Source organism: Nicotiana tomentosiformis, chromosome 3 (genome assembly GCF_000390325.3).
Source record: "Nicotiana tomentosiformis chromosome 3, ASM39032v3, whole genome shotgun sequence".
Taxonomy (NCBI): domain Eukaryota; kingdom Viridiplantae; phylum Streptophyta; class Magnoliopsida; order Solanales; family Solanaceae; genus Nicotiana; species Nicotiana tomentosiformis.
In genome coordinates this window covers 83,223,593-83,244,929 of record NC_090814.1, presented here as the reverse complement: position 1 = coordinate 83,244,929, position 21,337 = coordinate 83,223,593, and the positions used below count along the sequence as shown (strand labels likewise).

At 43.9% G+C, this 21,337-nt stretch overlaps 1 protein-coding gene across 1 annotated transcript; it reads right to left on the bottom strand.

The window, feature by feature from the left end:
* Positions 1-18,473: 18,473 nt before the first annotated feature.
* On the bottom strand, positions 18,474-21,337 carry LOC104117318 (low-temperature-induced 65 kDa protein-like). Its single transcript, XM_009628362.3, has 5 exons — positions 21,138-21,337; positions 20,803-21,045; positions 20,067-20,699; positions 18,992-19,972; positions 18,474-18,892 (listed from the first exon to the last, which is right to left on the bottom strand). Exons 1-5 carry the CDS (start codon positions 21,181-21,183, stop codon positions 18,843-18,845), a joined length of 1,953 nt encoding a protein of 650 aa, XP_009626657.1. The 5' UTR covers positions 21,184-21,337; the 3' UTR covers positions 18,474-18,842.

Below are 21,337 nucleotides of genomic sequence, written 5' to 3'. Positions count from 1 at the left end.
AAGATGGATCTGTTGGATTCGGAGAAAGAAGCTATGAAAGTGGAGCTGGCATCGGTCGAGAACCAACTTCAGGTAGCAAAAGACAAAGCCAATAAGTGGTCTCGACTGAACAATGATATCTGGGCACAGCTGAGCTTGGTCGTCACAGAACGAGATGCTCTCGGACAAGAATATGTGGTACTGAGGTCCAAATTGGATGCAAACTTTGCTGATGCCGAGGAAATGGTGGCCCAGTACAAGGCTGATGTGGAGGCAGCCGAGACCCGCTTAAAGACAAAGACTGAATACATAAAGCGATTGTCCCGAAGAGAGACCCTATAAGAAATCCATGCTCGAGGTTTTGACCTATCGGCTAAGATTGAAGAAGCTAGGAGGATCGAGGCCCAGGCAAAGGAACTCTACGAGCCTGAGTGTCCCGGGGACTCCAACGGTTCTGGCGACGAGTCGGGCCCTGGTGAAGACCAGGAGTAGATGCCTTAGTATTTTTCCAGTCTTTCATTTTTTCTTATGTATTTGTTTTTGTTTATTTCGAGGCTATTCTATTTCGCCTTTGTAAATATATTTTGGAATATAAAAAAAATTCCCTTTCTGGTAATAACATGTCTTTATTTTTCCAGCATCTTCTTGCAATTTCTATTTATGTATTGTTTTTTATGCTTTAGCATAGAATAAGATTTAGTTCTGGGTCATTCGCTTTATGGAGGTTCGAATGAAGCCCGACTTTGATGCAACTTTGATTGCTTGTGGCTTCGAACCCTCGGTGATACATGAGGTTTTCAAGATGCTTAAGTGTTTTTAGACGATATTTTTGCCGAGGATAACCTTTTAGTAGGTTTCGAATTTTCGTAAGGGCCTTACTTTCTGGTTTCGGACTTTGAACGTCTCCGAACCGTTTTTAAGGTAGCCATAGCCTTTTATATTTAGGCACCGCCTAATAGGTTTGGTGCCTCCGAGATTCGGTAGCCCAGGTCGTCTGACCTTTCATCGGGCGGCAATCCCCGAGTAGGGGTAGCCCGTAGGCTCGATAGTCCCCGAGTAGGGGTAGCCCATGGGCTTTTAGGATCTGGGATCAAAGAAGCAATAACGCGTAGTGACAAAGTGTAAGGGAAGTGGAAATTTCTTTCATTTCGGTGTACACAAGGTACATGATTAAAAGCGCATAAAAACTTGTGCCATGGCTAGAGTGGACTATGTGGGCACGATTCATACAACCATTTGGCCCTTACAATGAATCTTGACTACCAAGCCTTAGCTTTTAGCACATAAAAGTTTCTTTTCCCTTGCTAAAGACCTTAATCCGAGGGTAATGGCCCCCAGTATTCGAGGTCAAACTCGTGAGGGCTCGGATACTATTGATATGAAGCAAACGATCATTGACATAGATTTCAAACCGGTCTTCTAATCTAAGTTAGTACGTTTTACTGTTGCCTCATTAAAAACCTTTCCGAAAAACCCACTTCGGGACAAAACCGGTTCAAGAAAAAAAGAGTGCAATACGTGTTTTCAGACCTAACAGCCACATCCGTCCTTGTTCGATTACCTGGATACGTCAGTCCGATTTATAACATGATTAAAATTTAATTAAGTTCGTATCTTAGTAGTAGTACCACTTTAAGTGTGTCACGTTCCAATTGTTTGGTAGTTGTACGCCGTTTCCCACTTCGAGTTTATACGAGGATTTTCCCGGTTATTCCGACAACTCGATATGGTCCTTCCCAATTAGGTCCCAGATTCCCTTCGTTCGGGTTCCTGATGTTTAATGTTACTTTCCTCAGTACCAAGTCCCTGACTTAAAAGTGTCGGAGGCTAGTTTTTCGGTTGTAATACCTTTCTATTCGCTGCTTCTGGGTGGCCAACAGGACCAGGGCGGCCTCCCGCCTTTCATCCAATAGTTCCAAGCTCATGATCATTGCCTCGTCCTTTGGATCTTTGGTCGCATACTGGAACCTGAGGCTCGGCTATCCCACCTTGACTGGTATCAAGACTTCAGCTCCGTAGACCAAGAAAAATGGGGTGGCCCCAGTACTAGATTTCAAAGACGTATGGTATGCCCACAGAACTTCGGGCAGGATCTTCTTCCATTTCCCTTTCGCACCAGTCAACCTCTTTTTTAGGTTTTGAAGTATGGTCTTATTTGTTGACTCTGCCTGCCCGTTCCCACTAGGGTGATAAGGCGTTGATAAAATCTTCTTGATCTTGTGATCATCGAAAAGTTTAATCACCTTGCTACCGACAAATTGCTTCCTATTGTCGCAAACGATCTCGGCGGTATCCCAAATTGACATATTATGTGGTCCCAGAAGAAGTCGATGACTTCTTTCTTCCGTACCTTTTTGTATGCTTGAGCCTCGACCCATATGGAAAAATAGTCGGTCATGAAATCATTGAATTGAACTTTATCGGGTACCCATGGCAGGGGACCGACGATGTCCATTCCCCACTTCATAAATGGCCACAAGGACAAAACTAAGTGGAGCATTTCTCCCGATTGATGGATCATCAGGGAGTGTCTTTGGCAATCATCGCATTTCCGTATGCAATCCTTTGCATCTTTCTCCATTTTAGTACAGTAATAGTTGGCCCTAATTAGTTTCCGAACCAAAGATTTTGCCCCCAAATGATTCCCACAAGTGCCTTCATGAACATCTCTTATGGCGTATTCGGTCCCTCCCGGTCCCAAGCATCGAGCTAGCAGGTCATCGAAGGTTCTCCTGAACAATGCCCCTTCGACCAAGCTAAATCTGGCAGCCTTGGTGTGCAAGGCTCTCTACTATTTGGGATCCAAAGGCAATTTTCTGGTCTTCAAGTAGTCTATGTATTTGTTCCTCCAATCCCAAGTTAAACTTGTTGAGTTTACTTCGGCGTGGACCTCTTCTCTCACCAACTTCATTAGCTGCACTACTATTCCCGAACTAAATTCATCGGCATCGACCGACGACCCCAAGTTATCCAGTACATCGACCTCGCTATTCTAATCTCGGGGTACATGTTGCAGGGTCTACTCCCTGAATTGATATAGGGTTACCTGCAATTTGTCCAAGTACCTACGCATCTGTTGTTCTTTTACTTTGAATGTCTCGTTAACTTGATTTACCACAAGGAGGGAGTCGCACTTAGCTTCGATCACCTCGTCCATAAGGCTTTTATCCAATTTTATACCATATTCCTCCCGAACTAAGACTCCACTTATCGCCACCTCGGAAATCGCCAAGTAGAGGTACATCTGTTTGCCTGCCTTCGGAGTGTGCAACATGGACGGACTCGATAGGTACTGTTTGAGTTCTTCTAAATCTTGCTGACATTCCGGGGTCCAAAAAAAGTTATGCTTCTTCTTTAACAATGAGAAGAATCGATGTCTTTTGTCTGAGGACCTCGAGATCAACCGTCCCAGGGCGGCTATACGCCCGGTCAATCTTTGAATAGCCTTGACTTGTCCACCACGATGATTTCCTCTATGGCTTTGATTTTGTCGGGGTTGATCTCGATCCCTCGATTGGATACCATGAACCCGAGGAATTTTCCCGGTCCGACCCCGAATGCGCACTTCTCCGGGTTCAGCTTCATATTGTATTTCTTCAGTATGTCGAAGGTCTCCTGCAGATGTTTCAAATGGTCCTATGCTCGTAGAGACTTGACTAACATGTCGTCAATATAAAGTTCTATTGATTTTCCTATTTGTTCTTCGAACATCCAGTTTACTAAGCATCAATAGGTGGCACTGGTGTTCTTTAACCCAACGGCATTACATTATAATAGTAGGTGCCAAATTTAGTGATGAAAGAGGTCTTTTCTTGATCATTCGGGTCCATCCGAATTTGGTTGTACACGAAATAGGCATCGAGAAAGCTGAGCATCTCATGCCCGGCCGTCGCGTCGATCATCCGATCGATGTTAGGCAAAGGGAAAAATCTATATGGCATGCCTTGTTTAGATCTTTGTAATCTACATACATTCTTAGCTTATTCCCTTTTTTAGGTACTACCACTACATTATCTAGCCATTCCAGGTATTTAACTTTCCAGATGGATCTTATTTTAAGGAGTTTGGATACCTCGTCCTTGACGAACGCATGCTTGACCTCGGACTGCGATCTCCTCTTTTGCTTAACCGGATCGAACTTCGGGTCCAAACTTAGCTTATGAGTGGTTACCTCCAATGGTATTCTTGTTATGTCAAGATGGGACCAAACAAAACAATCTATGTTAGCTTTAAGAAAATCAATGAGTTTTTTCCTAAGCTCGGGGGTTAACACAGTGCCTAGGTATACCTTTCGATCTGGTAGGTGTTTGATTAATATGACTTGCTCCAACTCTGACCATCGATTTGGTGGCGTCAGTGTCATCACGAGCTTTGAATGATCTCGGGACTCCATATTCATCCTCCTCATCTATTCCTCGTTCCTCCGGTTCGACCGAGATCGGCATCAGTGATTGCTATTTAGTTTCTCCCTTGGTCGGCTTCGTGTTTCTTGACATCGAAACTGCAGGCACAAGGATTACTTTGTCGACTACAAACATATCTTTTGCAGTCGGTTGCTCTCCTTAGACCGTCTTGACTCCTCCCGGTGTAGAGAATTTCAACGCCTGGTGCAAGGTCGAGGGTACCGCCCTCATGTTGTGAACCCACGGTCTTTCGAATAGAGTATTATACGTCATGTCCCCTTCGATCATGTAGAACTTTGTCTCTTGGATCATCCCGGCGGTGTTCACTGGCAGGGTTATCTCCCCTTTAGTGGTTTTGCATGCCATGTTAAATCTGCTCAACACCCGGACTGCAGGCACTATTTGGTCCTGTAATCCCAATTGCTCTATGACCCTTGATATGATGATGTTGGCCGAGCTACCTGGATCAACCAACGCATATTTAACTCAAGATTTATTGATAAGTACGGATATTACCATTGCGTCATTATGAGGTTGCATGATTCCCTCGGCATCCTCGTCACTGAACAAAAAGGTTCCCTCCAGGACATAATCTCGGGTGCATTTTTCCGTCGTGATAGACACTTTGGTGTGCTTTATCATTGGTCCTTGGGGGACATCGACCCCTCCGATGATCATGTTGATGACGTGCTGAGGCTTCTCTTGTTCGACCTGTTTGTTCCTGTTCCTAAAGTGGTTTTTGGCCTGATCACTTAGAAACTCTCGGAGGTGCCCGTTGTTGAATAATCGGGAGACTTCTTCTCTCAATTGTCAGAAATCCTCTGTCCTGTGACCATAAGCGTCATGATACTTACACATCAAGTTAGGATCTCTTTGAGTAGGGTCAGACTGTAATAGTCGGGGCCACTTGGTCTCTTTGATATGCCAAATGGCTGACACAATGTTGGAAGCATCAACGTTGAAGTTATACTCTAATAACCTCGGTGCTTCCCTACCCCAACCTGTTGAAACCATTTTTATTCATCAGACCTCGGCTATTGGGTCTTTGATCGCTTCTCTTCCCGTTCCTTGTGGGATGATGCCCGGACCCATTTCCCCCTCTTTTCGTATTGTATGGTTGGTACTAATCCCAGACCGGTCTTGGCTCATGATCAATGTCTCTCTTAGACCTTTCGTCGGCCTTGATGTGATAAATAGACCTCGAAGGGGCTCCGAGTTTGTCGTCCTCGACCCTGATCTTCAACTGGTACCCGTTGTGGACGTCGGCCCAAGTTACTGACAGATACTCTATTAAATTTTGTTTTAGCTGCTGTGAAGCCAATGAGCTTCGAGGGTTAAGCCCATGAGTAAATGACTGAACGGCCCATCATCTGCAACCGGATGCAGGTCCATCTGTTCCATCTAGAATCTTGATAAAAACTCCCTAAGCATCTCGTTATCTCTTTGTTTAACCTTGAAAAGGTCCTACTTTCTAGTCTCGACCTTGATGGACCTTGCATGGGCCTTCACGAAAGCATCTGCAAGTATAGCAAATGAGTCAATAGAATTTGGAGGTAAGTTGCGATACCATATCATCGCTCATTTGGACAAAGTCTCCCCAAATTTCTTTAGTTACACTAACTCGATTGCATCATCTTCCAAGTCGTTCCCTTTGATGGCACATGTATAGTGCTCCCAGAATTTGATCAACCCTGGAACTGTATGTGTAACGACCCGGCCAGACTTTTTGAGAGTAATAGCCTCGATCCCCTATTAACTGTTTTCCCCTTATCTTTTCTGCTTATGTGACTTGCCGGGAGGTCTTGTATTTGGTTTCGGAGTGATTTGGGACACTTAGTCCCAAAAATGGAAGATTAAGTCTTAGGATTTTGACCATAGTCGGAACAGTATGAAGACAACTCCGGAATGGAGTTCCGTCGGTTCCGTTAGCTCCGTTGGGTATTTTGGACTTAGGGGCGTGTCCGAATTATGTTTTGGAGGTTTGTAGCTGATTTAGGCTTGAAATGGCGAAAGTCGATTTTTTAGAGATTTTGATCGGTAGTGGACTTTTTGATATCGGGGTCGGAATTTGATTCTGGAAGTTGGAGTAGGTTTGTAATGTTTAATATGACTTGTGTACAAAATTTGAGGTCAATCGGACGTGATTTGATAGGTTTCGGCATCGGTTGTAGAAGTTTGAAGTTTCAAAGTTCATTAAGTTGAATTGGAGGGTGATTCGTGTTTTTAGCGTTGTTTGATGTGATTTAAGGGCTCGACTAAGTCCGTATGGTGATTTAGGTCTAGTTGGTATGTTTGGTTGAGGTCCTGGGGGCCTCGAGTGTGTTTCGGATGCTTAACGGATTGAGTATTGGACTTATGCAATTGTTGAAGCTATTTGAGTTCTGGTGTTTTCGCATCTGCGGTGGGGAGACCGCGGGTGCGGGATCGCACGTGCGGAGTGAAGGGCGTAGGTGCGCTTTTGGTCAAGAAGGTCTGTGAGCGTAGGTGCGAGTAGCGCAGATGCGAAGTGATGGCCGCAAGGGCGGTATAGGCGGCCTGGGCAAGGGTTGCAGATGCGAAAGTCAAACCGCAGAAGCGGGCTCGCAGGTGCGGCCCAAAGCTCGCAGATGCGATCCCAGTCATTTAAGCTATTTTCGCACCTGCGATGACTTTTCCTCAGGTGCAGTACCGCAAGTGCGGGTGAAGGCTCGCAGAAGCGAGTTTGCTGGGCAGAAAATAGGATTTCGAGGGTCGATTTCCCATTTTGATTTTGGGACTTTTAGAGCTCGGATTGGGCGATTATTTGAGGCATTTTTAAGAGAAAACTTTTGGGTAACGATTCTTAACTCATTTATGGTTATATTCCACTAATCTATGGTTGATTTCATCATTTAATTTTGGATTTGGGTTGAAATTTTGGGGAATATGGGAAGAAGTTCTTCAACTAAGATTTTGGGTTTTGATTGAGATTTTGACATTGGATTTGGATAATATTGGTACGAGTGAACTCATGGGTGAATGGATGTTCATATTTTGTGACTTTTACCCGATTCCGAGACGTGAGCCCGGGGAGATGTTTTGGGGAGATTTTCTAATTTCCTGCTTTAGCTTTGATTTCATTTAATTAGATTAATTTCTTATAGTTGTATTTATGGTAAGTAATTGATTTTGGCTAGATTTGGGCCATTCGGAGTCGGATATTCGTGGAAAAGGCATTGTTATCGATTGATTGTGCTTGGTTCGAGGTAAGTGGCTTGCCTAACCTTGTGTGGGGGAAATTCCCTTAGGATTTGGTACTGTTGTGATATATGAGCGTTGTGTACGTGAGGTGACGAGTACGTACACGGGCTATTTGTTGTAAAAACCCGATTTATTTTACTGAATAGTAATCTGTTTTTCTTTAATTTGAGTTATAGCGTTTAAATGATTATTAGTCTGTTTTTCCTTTGAACTATGTGAAGCATGCCTAGTTGATTTCCTGCTTTTCCTTGTTCTTTATCACTATAACTGTAGAAATCGTGTCGTTAACTGTTGTATTTATCGGTTTCAGCTGTGTATTTACTTTTGAGACTACGAGGCAGTTCCTCGGGAGTTCTCCCTGCATATTTACTTTTGAGACTACGAGGAGGTACCTCGGGAGTTCTCCCTGCACATTTACTTTTGAGACTACGAGGCGGTACCTCGGAAGATCTTATTTACTTTTGGGACTACGAGACGGTATCTCGGGAGCGCCCCTTTTGTTATCACATTGTTTGTGTGTTGTTATTCCTCTATGAATTCTTTCTGTTAAATTCTCTATTTTACTTCATTTTATTATATCATCTGTCTTGTTATTATATCCCAGTAGGGCCCGGACCTGACCTCGTCACTACTCTACCGAGGTTAGGCTTAGCACTTACTGGGTACCGTTGTGGTGTACTCATGCTACTCTTCTGCACATGTTTTGTGTACAGATCCAGGTACTTCTTATCAGCCCCGCTACTAGCTGAGAGTGCTTGCTGATGTACGGAGACTTCAAGGTACATCTGCCGCGTCCGCAGACCTCGGACTCCCCCTCTATTCTCTCCTATGTCATTTACCTTCCGTATTTATTTTATTAGACTCTGGTGTATAGAGATACTAGTTTTCCTTTTGTAGCTTATGACTTACGATGTTTCGGGTTTTGGGGAGAATGTGTATTATAGAGTATTGGTTATTGTACATGCCGAGCAGCATTGTTACTACTTATTCAGTTATCCATTGCTGTTAGTTGCCAAGTTTTACTTTAGTATAGTTATATTCGCCATTTGTTAGGCTTACCTAGTCGTAGAGACTAGGTGCCATCACAACGTTATACGAAGGGAGTTTGGGTCATGACAAGTTGGTATCAGAGCTCTAGGTTCATAGGTGTCGTGAGTCACAAGCCGGTTTAATAAGGTCTCGCGGATCGGTACGGAGATGTCCGTACTTATCTTCGGGAGGCTATGAAACTGTTAGGAAAAATTATACTTCTTTGATTCCTTGTCATGCAAAATTTGTTGACATCAAAAATTCTAAACTTATGGATTCTATTCTCTCACAGATGGTGAAGACACGTACAGGAGGATCTGATAACCAGGCATTCGCGCCCCATGCTAGAGCCGCGAGAGGTCGGGGCCGGGGTAGAGGCCGAGGACGTCCACACGGTGCAGCTAGAGCACCCGCACGAGCTGCTACAGAGGATCCCCCAGTAGCTCCAGTTAGAGGGCAGTCACCTGAGGTGCCTATTGCTGCACCAGCTCTCCAGGAGATTCTAGCCCAGTTTCTAAGCATGTTCAGCTCCTTAGCTCAGGCCGATTGATTTCACTTGCTCTTGCCACATCTTAAGGCAGGGGAGGAGCACATACTCCCGTCGACAGTACTCCAGAGCAACGGGCTCAGGTCGACCAGGCCCCAGAGTTCATTCCTATATAGCCGGTAGCTCCGGTTCAGCACGAGACTAGGACAGCCGCTTCTAAGGCAGAGCAGCTCAGACTTGAGAGGTACAAGAAGTACCACCCACCTACCTTCAACGGATTGGCTACAGATGATGCTCAGGGTTTTCTAGAGGAGTGTCATCGTATTCTCCGTACTATGGGCGTAGCGGAGACAAGTGGGGTTTCTTTTACCACCTTCCAGCTTAGAGGAGCATCCTATCAGTGGTGGCGTGCTTATGAGTTGAGTAGTCCGGATGAGGTATCCTCACTTACATGGACTCAGTTCTCGGACATGTTTTTGGGATAGTATGTCCCTCAGAGCCTCAGAGACGCATGGCGCGCAGAGTTTGAGCAGCTGCACCAGGGTGCTATGACTGTGTCAGAGTATGCAGTTCATTTCAGTGATTTGGCCCGACATGCACCGACCTTGGTTGCCATAGTTCGAGAAAGGGTTCGTTGGTTTATTGAGGGACTCCACCCCAGTATCCGAATTAGTATGGCCAGGGAGTTGGAGATGGATATTTCTTATCAGCAGGTTGTGAGTATTGCCAGGAAATTGGAGGGCATGCTTGCCTGAGATAGAGAGGAGAGGGAGGCCAAGAGGTCTCTAGAGTCTGGCACTTACAGCGATACTCGTGCCCCAACTGCAGTTAGCCATGGTAGGGGCTATGAGAGTCACCCCGTCCATTCAGCACTTCCAGCCGCCAGTGGTATTCCGACCCCATCTTCGCCCCAGAAGCCTTATTATGCACCACCAGTATCTAGTGTGCCTCCTGCCCGGGGTGCTTTTAGCGGCCAGTCCAGCAACCCTGGCCCGAGTGAGTCACAGCAGCCACGCCCTCCGAGGGGTTGTTTTGAGTGTGGCAATACTCGCCATATGGTGAGTGATTGCCCCAGACTTAGGAGGGGTGCACCTCCGCAGACTTATCAGCCACTACATGTTCCACCGGTCCTCAGGCTATGATTCCAGCACCAGCTACTGCCCCACCTACTCAGCCAGCTCGAGGTGGAGGTTGGGGAGGTCGAGATCGCCCTAGAGGGGAAGGCTAGGCCAGATATTATGCTCTTCCGGCTCGTACAGAGGCAGTTGCTTCTGACTCTATCATTACAGGTATTGTTCCGGTCTGTCATAGAGATGCGCCAGTATTATTTGACCCATGCTCTACATATTCCTATGTGTCCTCTTATTTTGCCCCGTATTTGGGCGTATCTCGGGATTTTTTGAGTTCCCCTGTTTATATGTCTACTCATGTGGGAGATTCTCTTGTTGTGGACCACGTTTATCAGTCATATTTGATTGCTCTTAGTAGTTTTGAGACCAGAGCCGATTTATTATTGTTCAGTATGGTAGACTTTGATGTTATATTGGGCGTGGATTGGTTGTTGCCCCATTATGTTATTCTTGATTGTCACGCTAAGACCGTGACGCTGGCTATGCCAGGATTATCGTGATTAGAGTGGAGAGGCACCTTAGAGTATACTCCCAGCAGAGTTATTTCATTTCTTAAAGCTCAATGAATGGTTGAGAAAGGGTGTGATGCGTATCTAGCTTATGTGAGAGATGTCAGTATTAATACCCCTACAGTTGAGTCAGATCCAGTAGTGAGGGACTTTCCAGTTGTGTTTCTAGCTGATCTTCCAAGCATGCCGCCCAACAGAGATATTGATTTTGGCATTGATTTGTTGCCGGGCACTCAGCCCATCTCTATTCCTTCATATCGTATGGATCCTCCTGAATTGAAGGAGTTGAAGGAGCAGTTACAGGAGTTGCTTGATAAGGGCTTCATTCAGCCTAGTGTGTCACCTTGGGGTGCTTCTGTCTTGTTTGTGAAGAAATAGGATGGTTCTATGCGTATGTGCATTGATTATCGCCGGTTGAACAAAGTTACAGTAAAGAACAAGTATCATTTGCCTCGTATTGATGACCCATTTGATCAGTTACAGGGTGCCAGAGTATTTTCCAAGATTGACTTACGTTCAGGCTATCATCAGTTGAAGATTCGGGAGCCAGATATCCCGAAGACTGCTTTCAGGACTCGGTATGGTCACTACGATTTTCTTGTGATATCATTTGGGCTGACCAATGCCCCAGCAACATTTATGCACTTGATGTACAGTGTGTTCCGACCCTATCTTGACTCATTCGTCATTGTGTTTATTGACGACATTCTGGTGTACTCCCGGACTCGGGAGGATTACGAGCAGCACCTGATGACTGTGCTTTAGACCCTGAGAGAAAAGAAATTATATGCAAAATTTTCAAAGTGCGAGTTCTGGCTAGACTCAGTGGCATTCTTGGGTCATGTAGTATCGAGTGATGGGATCCAGGTGGATCTGAAGAATGTGGAAGCAGTACAGAGTTGGCCTAGACCGTCATCAGCTACGGAGATCCGGAGTTTTCTTGGTTTGGCGGGGTATTACCATCATTTTGTAGAGGGATTCTCATCTATTGCAGCACCTAGGACCGGACTCGGGAGGATCACGAGCAGCACCTGATGACTGTGCTTTAGACCCTGAGAGAAAAGAAATTAATGCAAAATTTTCAAAGTGTGAGTTCTGGCTAGACTCAGTGGCATTCTTGGGTCATGTAGTATCGAGTGATGGGATCCAGGTGGATCCGAAGAATGTGGAAGCAGTACAGAGTTGGCCTAGACCGTCATCAGCTACGGAGATCCGGAGTTTTCTTGGTTTGGCGGGGTATTACCATCATTTTGTAGAGGGATTCTCATCTATTGCAGCACTTATGACCGGGCTGACCCAGAAGGGTGCTCCATTTAGGTGGACAGAGGAGTGTGAGGAGAGCTTTCAGAAGCTCAAGACAGTTTTGACTACAGCCCCAGTATTGGTATTTCCTACAGGTTCGGGGTCTTATACTGTATATTGTGATGCATCGCGGATTGGTCTCGGTGCAGTGTTGATACAGGACGGTAGGGTGATTGCCTACGCATCCAGAAAGTTGAAGGTGCATGAAAAGAACTATCATGTCCACGACCTTGAGTTAACAGCTATTGTTTATGCCTTGAAGATTTGGCGGCACTAATTGTACGGTGTCCCTTGTGAGATTTACACCGATCATCGGAGTTTGCAGAATCTGTTCAAACAGAAGGATCTTAACTTGCGTCAGTGGAGGTGGTTGGTACTACTTAAGGACTATGATATCATCATTTTATACCATCCTGGGAAAGCCAATGTGCTGGCCGATGCTTTGAGTCGTCGCGCAGAGAGTTTGGGGAGTTTAGCATATCTACTAGTAGAAGAGAGGCCATTGGCGTTGGATGTTCAGGCCTTATCCAGCCAGTTTGTGAGATTGGATATTTTTTAGCTGAGTCGAGTATTGTCTTGTGTGGTCTCTCGGTCTTTTTTTTATGATCATATCAGGGAGCATCAGTATGATAACCCTCATCTGCTTGTCCTTAAGGGCATGGTTTAGCACAGTGATGCTAAGGAGGTCATTATTGGAGATGATGGTGCATTGAGGATGCAGGGCAGGCTATATGTGCTCAATGTAGATGGGTTGCGTGAGTTGATTCTCCAGGAGGCTCACAGCTCGCGGTACTCCATTCATTCGAGTGCCGCAAAGAAATACCAGGACTTGAGGCAACATTACTGGTGGAGGAGGATGAAGAAGGATATAGTGGAGTTTGTGGCTCGGTGTCTAAATTGCCAGTAGGTTAAGTATGAGCATCAGCGACCAGGTGGATTGCTTCAGAAGATAGAGATTCTGGAGTGGAAATGGGAGCGGATCACTATGAATTTTGTTGTTGGACTCCCACGGACTCAGCGGAAGTTTGACGCAGTTTGGGTGATTGTGGATAGGCTGACCAAGTCAGCTCATTTCATTCTTGTGACGACTACCTATTCTTCCGAGCAGTGGGCTCGAATTTATATCCGTGAGATTTTCAGGCTTCATGGCGTACCGGTATCTATCATCTCTGACCGGGGTACGCAGTTTAAATCACGGTTCTGGAGGGCTGTAAAACAGGAGTTGGGTACTCGGGTTGAGTTGAGCACAGTATTTCATCCTCAGACGGACAGCTAGTCCGAGCGCACTATTCAGATACTGGAGGATATGCTCCGTGCGTGTGTGATAGATTTTAGAGGTTCTTGGGATCCGTTCTTGCCACTTGCGGAGTTTTCCTACAACAACAGTTATCAATCGAGCATCCAGATGGCACCGTATGAGGCTCTGTATGGTAGGCGGTGTCGGTCTCCGGTGGGTTAGTTCGAGCCGGGCGAGGCTAGATTATTGGGTATAGACTTGGTTCAGGATGCTTTGGAAAAGGTTAAGGTGATTCAGGATCGACTTCACACAGCCCAGTCCATACAGAAGAGTTATGTGGATCGGAAGGTTCGCGATGTTGCATTCATGGTTGGAGAGCGGGTCTTGCTCCGGGTTTCGTCTATGAAGGGCGTTATGAGGTTTGGAAAGAAGGGCAAGTTAAGCCTAAGGTTTATCGGCCCATTTGAGGTGTTGCGACGTGTTGGGGAGGTTGTTTATGAGCTTGCCTTGCCTCCCAGTCTTGCAGAGGTTCATCCGGTATTCCATATTTCTATGCTCCGGAAGTATCACGGTGATCCGTCTCATGTGTTGAATTTCAGCTCAGTCCAGTTGGACAAGGATCTATTTTATGTTGAGGAGCCAGTGGCTATTTTGGACATGCAGGTTCGAAAGCTGAGGTCAAAGAACATTGCTTCCGTGAAGGTTCGGTGGAGGGGTCAATCGGTCGAGGAGGCGACTTGGGAGACCGAGTAGGATATGCGCAACCGTTATCCTCATCTTTTCACCACTTCAGGTATGTCTTTATGCTCGTTCGAAGATGAACGATTGTTTTAAGAGGGGGAGGATGTAACGACCCGGCCGGTCGTTTTGAGAGTAAAAGCCCTGATCCCCTATTAACTGCTTTCCCCGTATCTTTTCTACTTATGTGACTTGCCTAAAGCTCGCGTATGCGGTCCCAGCCATTTACGTCATTTTCGCGCATGCGATGAATTTTCCACGGGTGCGGATGAAGGCTCGCAAAAGCGAGTTTGCTAGGCAGAAAATAGGATTTCGAGGGTCGACTTCCCATTTTGATTTTGGGACTTTTAGAGCTCGGATTGGGCGATTGTTTGAGAGATTTTCAGAGAAAACTTTGGGGTAACGATTCTTAACTCATTTATGGTTATATTCCACTAATCTATGGTTGATTTCATCATTTAATTTTGGATTTGGGTTGAAATTTTAGGGAATATGGGAAGAAGTTCTTCAACTAAGATTTTGGGTTTTGATTGAGATTTTGACATCGGATTTGGATAATTTTGGTACGAGTGAACTCATGGGTGAATGCGTGTTCATATTTTGTGATTTTTACTCGATTCCGAGACGTGAGCCCGGGGAGACGTTTTGGGGCGATTTTCTAATTTTCTACTTTAGCTTTGATTTCATTTAATTAGATTAATTTTTTATAGTTGTATTTATGGTAAGTAATTGATTTTGGCTAGATTTGGGCCATTCGGAGTCGGATATTCGTGAAAAAGGCATTGTTATCGATTGATTGTGCTTGGTTCGAGGTAAGTGGCTTGCCTAACCTTGTGTGGGAGAAATCCCCTTAGGATTTGGTACTGTTGTGATATATGAGCGTCGTGTACGTGAGGTGACGAGTACGTACACGGGCTATTTGTTGTAAAAACCCGATTTATTTTACTGAATAGTAATCTATTTTTCTTTAATTTGAGTTATACCGTTTAAATGATTATTAGTCTGTTTTTCCTTTGAACTATGTGAAGCATGCCTAGTTGATTTCCTGCTTTTCCTTGTTCTTTATCACTATAACTGTAGAAATCGTGTCGTTAACTGTTGTATTTATCGGTTTGAGCTTTGTGTTTACTTTTGAGACTACGAGGCGGTTCCTCGGGAGTTTCCCCTGAATATTTACTTTTGAGACTACGAAGCGGTACCTCGGGAGATCTTATTTACTTTTGGAACTACGAGACGGTATCTCGGGAGCGCCCCTTTTGTTATCACATTGTTTGTGTGTTGTTATTCCTCTATGAATTCTTTCTGTTAAATTTTCTATTTTACTTCATTTTATTATATCATCTGTCTTGTTATTATATCCCAGTAGGGCCCGGACCTGACCTCGTCACTACTCTACCGAGGTTAGGCTTGGCACTTACTGGGTACCGTTGTGGTGTACTCATGCTACTCTTCTGCACATGTTTTGTGTGCAGATCCAGGTACTTCTTATCAGCCCCGCTACTAGCTGAGAGTGCTTGCTGCTGTACGGAGACTTCAAGGTACATCTGTCGCGTCCGCAGATATCGGAGTCTCCCTCTATTCTCTCCAATGTCATTTACCTTCCGTACTTCTTTTATTAGACTCTGGTGTATAGATATACTAGTTTTCCTCCTGTAGCTTGTGACTTACGATGTTCCGAATTTTGGGGAGATTGTGTATTATAGAGTATTTGTTATTGTACATGTCGAACGGCATTGTTACTAGTTATCCAGTTATCCACTGTAGTTAGTTGCCAAGTTTTACTTTAGTATTGTTATTTCCGCAATTTGTTAGGCTTACCTAGTCGTAGAGACTAGGTGCCGTCACGATGTTATACGGAGAGAGTTTGGGTAGTGACAGTGTGTTTCCACCTTCTTGTCATTGGCCTAAATTCTCTTCTCACCTGATTCCACCCGCTTCGTTAGTGCTTCTAGCATTTTCATTATCTCGGGATTGACCCCGGGATCGGCTTCTCCCGATCTCTTGGTGATTTGCTCGTTTCTTCAGGTGCTTTCCCGGGATTGTTCGGGCTTGACCTTGTTGGGGGCGTGGCTTTGATTCTGCAACTGCGCTATTGTCGCCTATTGAGCCTGCAATATTTTAAAGATTAGCCGTAGGCTTACCCCATCACCTTCGCCTTTGGACGCTTCATGAGCTACCGGTCGGTGTCCCCCCGCGAACACTATTTTTAGGATCGATTGGCAAATTGGCGTCGATGGCTATTTGTAAGTTAGCATTGACCGGATCGGCAACTGGGACACCGTTGGGATCAGCGGGAGGCATTTCGTTGCTAGGCACCAAATTATTATTCCCATCATGATGGCCAGACTCAGCGTCAATGTTCAAGTGAACAGAATGAGAGTTCGACATTTCTGAACTAACCTGAAATTAAAACTTTAAAAAACAAGCGTAAAATATGGTGTGTTATGGAGATTCGTATCAAATCACCACTATTATCCTTTCGCCAAATTGTTTACCCTAAAATAGGATAACAATTAAATTTATACGCGGTTTTAAGGATATGTGGATTGATTCAACACAAATAATCAGGAATACTAGAGAAACGAGTTAAGATAAAATGAATGATCAAACCAGTCGTAATGTCACAGCCCGGCCCGAGCCTACGTTGAACAATAGTTTTGCCCTCGATCGGACCCTAGGTGCGATCGCAATTGCGAATGAAGAGCAAACAGTTAAGTAAGAACTGTCTCAATAGCTAGAAAGTAGAAAATGAATTTGTATTGCCTTGATTTATGTGTTACAATGTGCCTGCAAAAAAAGAAAATCTCCTCTCTATGTAGTAGGAGAGTTTCATTCCTTGTACAAGTCTAAAAAGGGTAAAAATCTTCCTTGCTCGTTAATTACTGATTCGTAACCGACATCGAGCGAGATCCGCGCCGTGATATCCGATCAGTTACGAATATCACAGCCCCTTATCCATCGTGCATAACCGTTTACCGTGTTTCCCGAGGTTTTAGAACTTGTTTAGGGTCCGGGGAGCGTCGCTTTATCATGCCCAATGACGACACATCGTTCTTCTTTCAGGGGTCTCGGTACGAAGTGTTTCCGGACTCGATTTTAGTCTCATGTGTCCATGCCGTTCTTCCATTTTCTCTAGCGGAAAATCGGAGTATGCTCTATCCCTGATTTTACCCGTATACAACTTCCCTTATATTTTTTGTTTTGAATCCTTCAGAATGTTTGACAATAATACATTTTTGTACAACTTTTACAATAATAGAGAACCTAAATATATTAAACAATTCAAATTTTAAATAATAATTAGACATTTGTGGTGTTAACTAAGCTAACTTTTCAGCTGCATTATGGTGTTTCTGTACTTACTACCAATAAAATATAATAGAATAAAATTTAACATACTAAACTTCCATCAAATACGTTAATGTAAATGGATAGCGAGACACTAGTTTTGTTCTTTTTACGAGAAATATGCAAAGTACCAACCATGTGAACTCTTGTTGCTTCTATATTTGTCCTCTAGAAACCAAACTATGAAATTATAGAAAAGGAGAAATACACTGGGACTACACGATAATAATATACGCGAGATACTTCCCAATTCTCTGAACAAGAACAGAACCTCAGAAAATGTTATGTAGGTTCTAGCTGAAGTTCTGTGATGACAATTTTTTAGTGTTTCAGTAGTTCAGTTAAACCTTCTGTTCTTTCTCTACGCTGTATTTTTGTAAAAGTATCGAGAAACGGAGGACATTGTGGCGTGGACTGCTCCTCCTCCTTCTTCTTGTTTTTTTTTGTGGGTAGAAAAGATTATTTTGTTAATATACTATAGAAACTTAAGTACTACGTGGCTTGTTCCTTCTAGGATATACAATTCCAATAGAGTCACTTACAAAAGATACTGGTATATACGTAAGGTGGAGAATCAAAATACACTGTTAAGCTATCAAAGAAATTCAGTATTACTATGTTTCCATAATTTTTGCTCAATTTGCTTAGTAAAAAGTTCTGTGGTAGCCACTTTCGTATTCATTCAAATAACAAAATGGGAGGAAAAAGGTTTAGTTCCGGGTAATTTGCCAATAGCGCAAGGGGTTAGTGACAATCATATCCCTCTAAATTCAATTTTATTGTTTTAATTTGATTGCCGAAAATATAAGGAGAAAAGCTTTGATACAAGTTGGAGAACATCTCCCTAACGGCCCAAACAGCAAAAACAAATTGACCATTGGAGACCAGTTGGAAATCCTCTATAAAGATAAAGATGGCAAGTGAAACGTAAAACGTGATCCAAACCTTTTCCCAGTTCCATTTATTGCTCGGCACTATATTCAGTTTCCTCGCCTTATGCACAGTAGCAGCGGAGGAAATAAATGGCGTGTTATATTTCAAATTAAACAGATACATTATATATTCAGTTTCAGATTTTAAACAGCCTCTTGGTAAGGAAAAGAACTGAGTAAGGACCCAATTCAATTTATTCGCCTCTAGGAAAAACTAGAAAACACAGTGGAACACAACACCAATAGGTACAGGAAACCACATGTCCATTTGCCCGCTTGTCCATGAGTTTCACAGTTCAGTGGATTACTTACAAAACAACAGAACCCCAAACTAGCTGGAGTGAAGCACAACAGATATACTACAACTAAATATGTGTGATTACAAAACACAGAATAGGCAAAATACAACTTTCCTAGAAATAAGCTTAGGTTTGAAGACACCACAACAAAAAGAAAATTAAGCGAAAATGCAAAGCAGAAGAAGTCAAGGAATCATGGTTGTACAACTTCAATTTTGCAAACATCCTGATCATGTACCCCTTCCAACTACAGCACCTCCATCCACAGCAGAATTTGTTCCTAAATCCCAAAATGAAAAATCAACTCAATAAGCACTAAATTAAATATTGTTAATAGATGTGGGAAAACTACAACAAACATCTGATACATTTTGCTTACCATTTGTGGACGTCTGTGTTTCACCACCTTTCCCAAGCCACGTAGTTACAACATCTTTAAGCCTATCCACTACACCCTGTCCAAAGCCTTCGCCAACTTGTGTTTCTCCAGAAGCACCATCTTCTTCTTTCTTTGCGTCTTCAATAGGACCTAATCGCCTCTCCACTTCCTCCGATTCCGTTACCTTCCCAATTAGCTTTTCCTCCCCTGTTTCCTCTGTTTTCTCCTTCTGTCTTGAAAGTGAACCTGAAATCACCTCAGACAGCGCCTTGTCCTCCTCTCCAGGCTTAAATTTCTCGGCCAAATACTCCTTCATTGAAACTCCTTTATCGGTAGCTTTAGTCTTGTCTTCATGCTCTGCATCAACTCCTCCCCTGCTTTCATGTCCTGTTACTCCAGTTGCTGTGCCCTGAACTTTTGCCATGACTGTGGTGCCAGCACCCGCCACTTTTTCATAAACAGGAGCAAGTTTTTCTGCCACTGTGCTCACAGCTTTTTGTGCTAATTCAGCTGCTGAGTTTGTTTTTGCTTTATCTTCATCACTTCCGGTTGCATGTGACTTGCTAGATTCCTCCTCTGTGCCACCATAGCCAAGCTTGGAGGCAACAACATTCTTAGCTGCAACTGCCTTATCAGCAATTGCTGATGTGGCGGATGAAATTTTCTCTGTATAGCTACCTGGTTTTCCAGTTAGTGTGTCCTGAGGTGAATCTTCTGGCTTGCTAGGATTCATGCTTTTAGGAAGTGATTCAGTCTGTTTAGGAACTGAGGGAAAATCAGTAGGTGCTTCCTGTGGTGCAAATTGATCATGTGATCCTGTATATAGGCTGTGTTCTGTTCCTCGATCAAATTTCGTTTCCCCTGCTCCTAGCTCTGGCCTTATTTGTTCAGTCCGTTGCTTTAGTGTTGTTTCTGGAGCATCGTGCACACCCATCTTCTCGAATGATCGAACAAGTGGACTAACTCCTGCCTCCTCATTATCTGTTACAAATGCATCATATAACGTCTTTTCAATTTTCAATCAAAACATGTTCCATCTATTTTACTATAGCAATTTAAGAGACGTGACACTTACTGGCACCTGTTGGATCAGCGACTTTACTCTGATAGTTGGTTGGATTCGGGCTCAACTCGGGACGGCCTTTAGGGGCGTGAGGATCCTCCTCTATGCCTGTTGGTACTCCAATTTTGTGCCCCAGAAGTCCTTGATCTTCTAATTTCCCATGGGCAGTAACATAATCAATGTCCATAGTCTCATGTGTATCAGCAGCAGCATGTGGCCTATGCATAGGATTCTCTAGACCTGTTGGTGCTCCAACATTTTCATGCTTCTCACAAGTCTCAGAAAAAGGTGGTGTGTATCTCTCTTCTCGGAAGTGGGGGGTGTAACGATCTTCTAAGCCTGTTTGTGCTCCAATTTTATGCCCCTGCAGTCCTTGGTGTTCTTGTTTTCCATGGGCAGTAACATGATCAGTGCCCTTAGTCTGATAAGTCTCAGCAAAAGGTGGTCTATGCCTCTCTTCAGGGAAGTGAGCTTCCTCCATAGATGGTGGCCTTGCAAATTCGTCTTGCCTCTGCAAAACTGGCCTATGCACCTCTTCTTTTTTCATTGTCGCATCGTAACGATCCTCCTTTGGGCTAGTTGGATTCTCTAAATTGACCATTGGCCCAACATCCTCTTTTCGAATATCTTTACTCCTAATAGCGTCTGACCAATGAATTGCAAGAAACTCAGTGTCATTAAGTCAGGAAGCAAATAATTTTATGTGCTAAAAATAATAAAAAAATTTGGGAGGGGGGGTGAAACGTACAGGGTCCACCATGAACTTCTGCACCTTCCTCCATTTCTTCATCGTCAGTTCCATCTTCTTCTTCTTCCTCGTGTTCACCTTGCAGTGGATGATGCTCGTGCTCGTGCTCATGTTCGTGATCGTGTCCAAGACCATGCTTAAGAGTATCCTTGATCTTTTTTGCTTTTGCCTTAACCTTCTTAAGTACTGATTTCTTATGATGATGTTGTTCACCTTCATCATGAACTTGACCCTGGCCTTCCCCTTCAATCATAAAAACAATTTCAAGTCAGACAATCAAGAAACAGGGCATATAAACATACACTTCCTCTAATTTTTCGTTGAGAATTTCTCACCTAAGTGCAACCCGGTATCCTGGGGATGGTGCAGTTGCGCCTCCATAATCAAAGCTGAAAAAACAGTGAAGTTTGATCAGATAATTTACGATTTTCCCTTGTTCTTTTTTTTTTTTTTTTGTTGGGGATTTCTGACACAAGTGCCGTACAAATAGTTTTAGTTTTAACAAAAGAAAGAAAGAAAGCAGATAGCTGTTTTG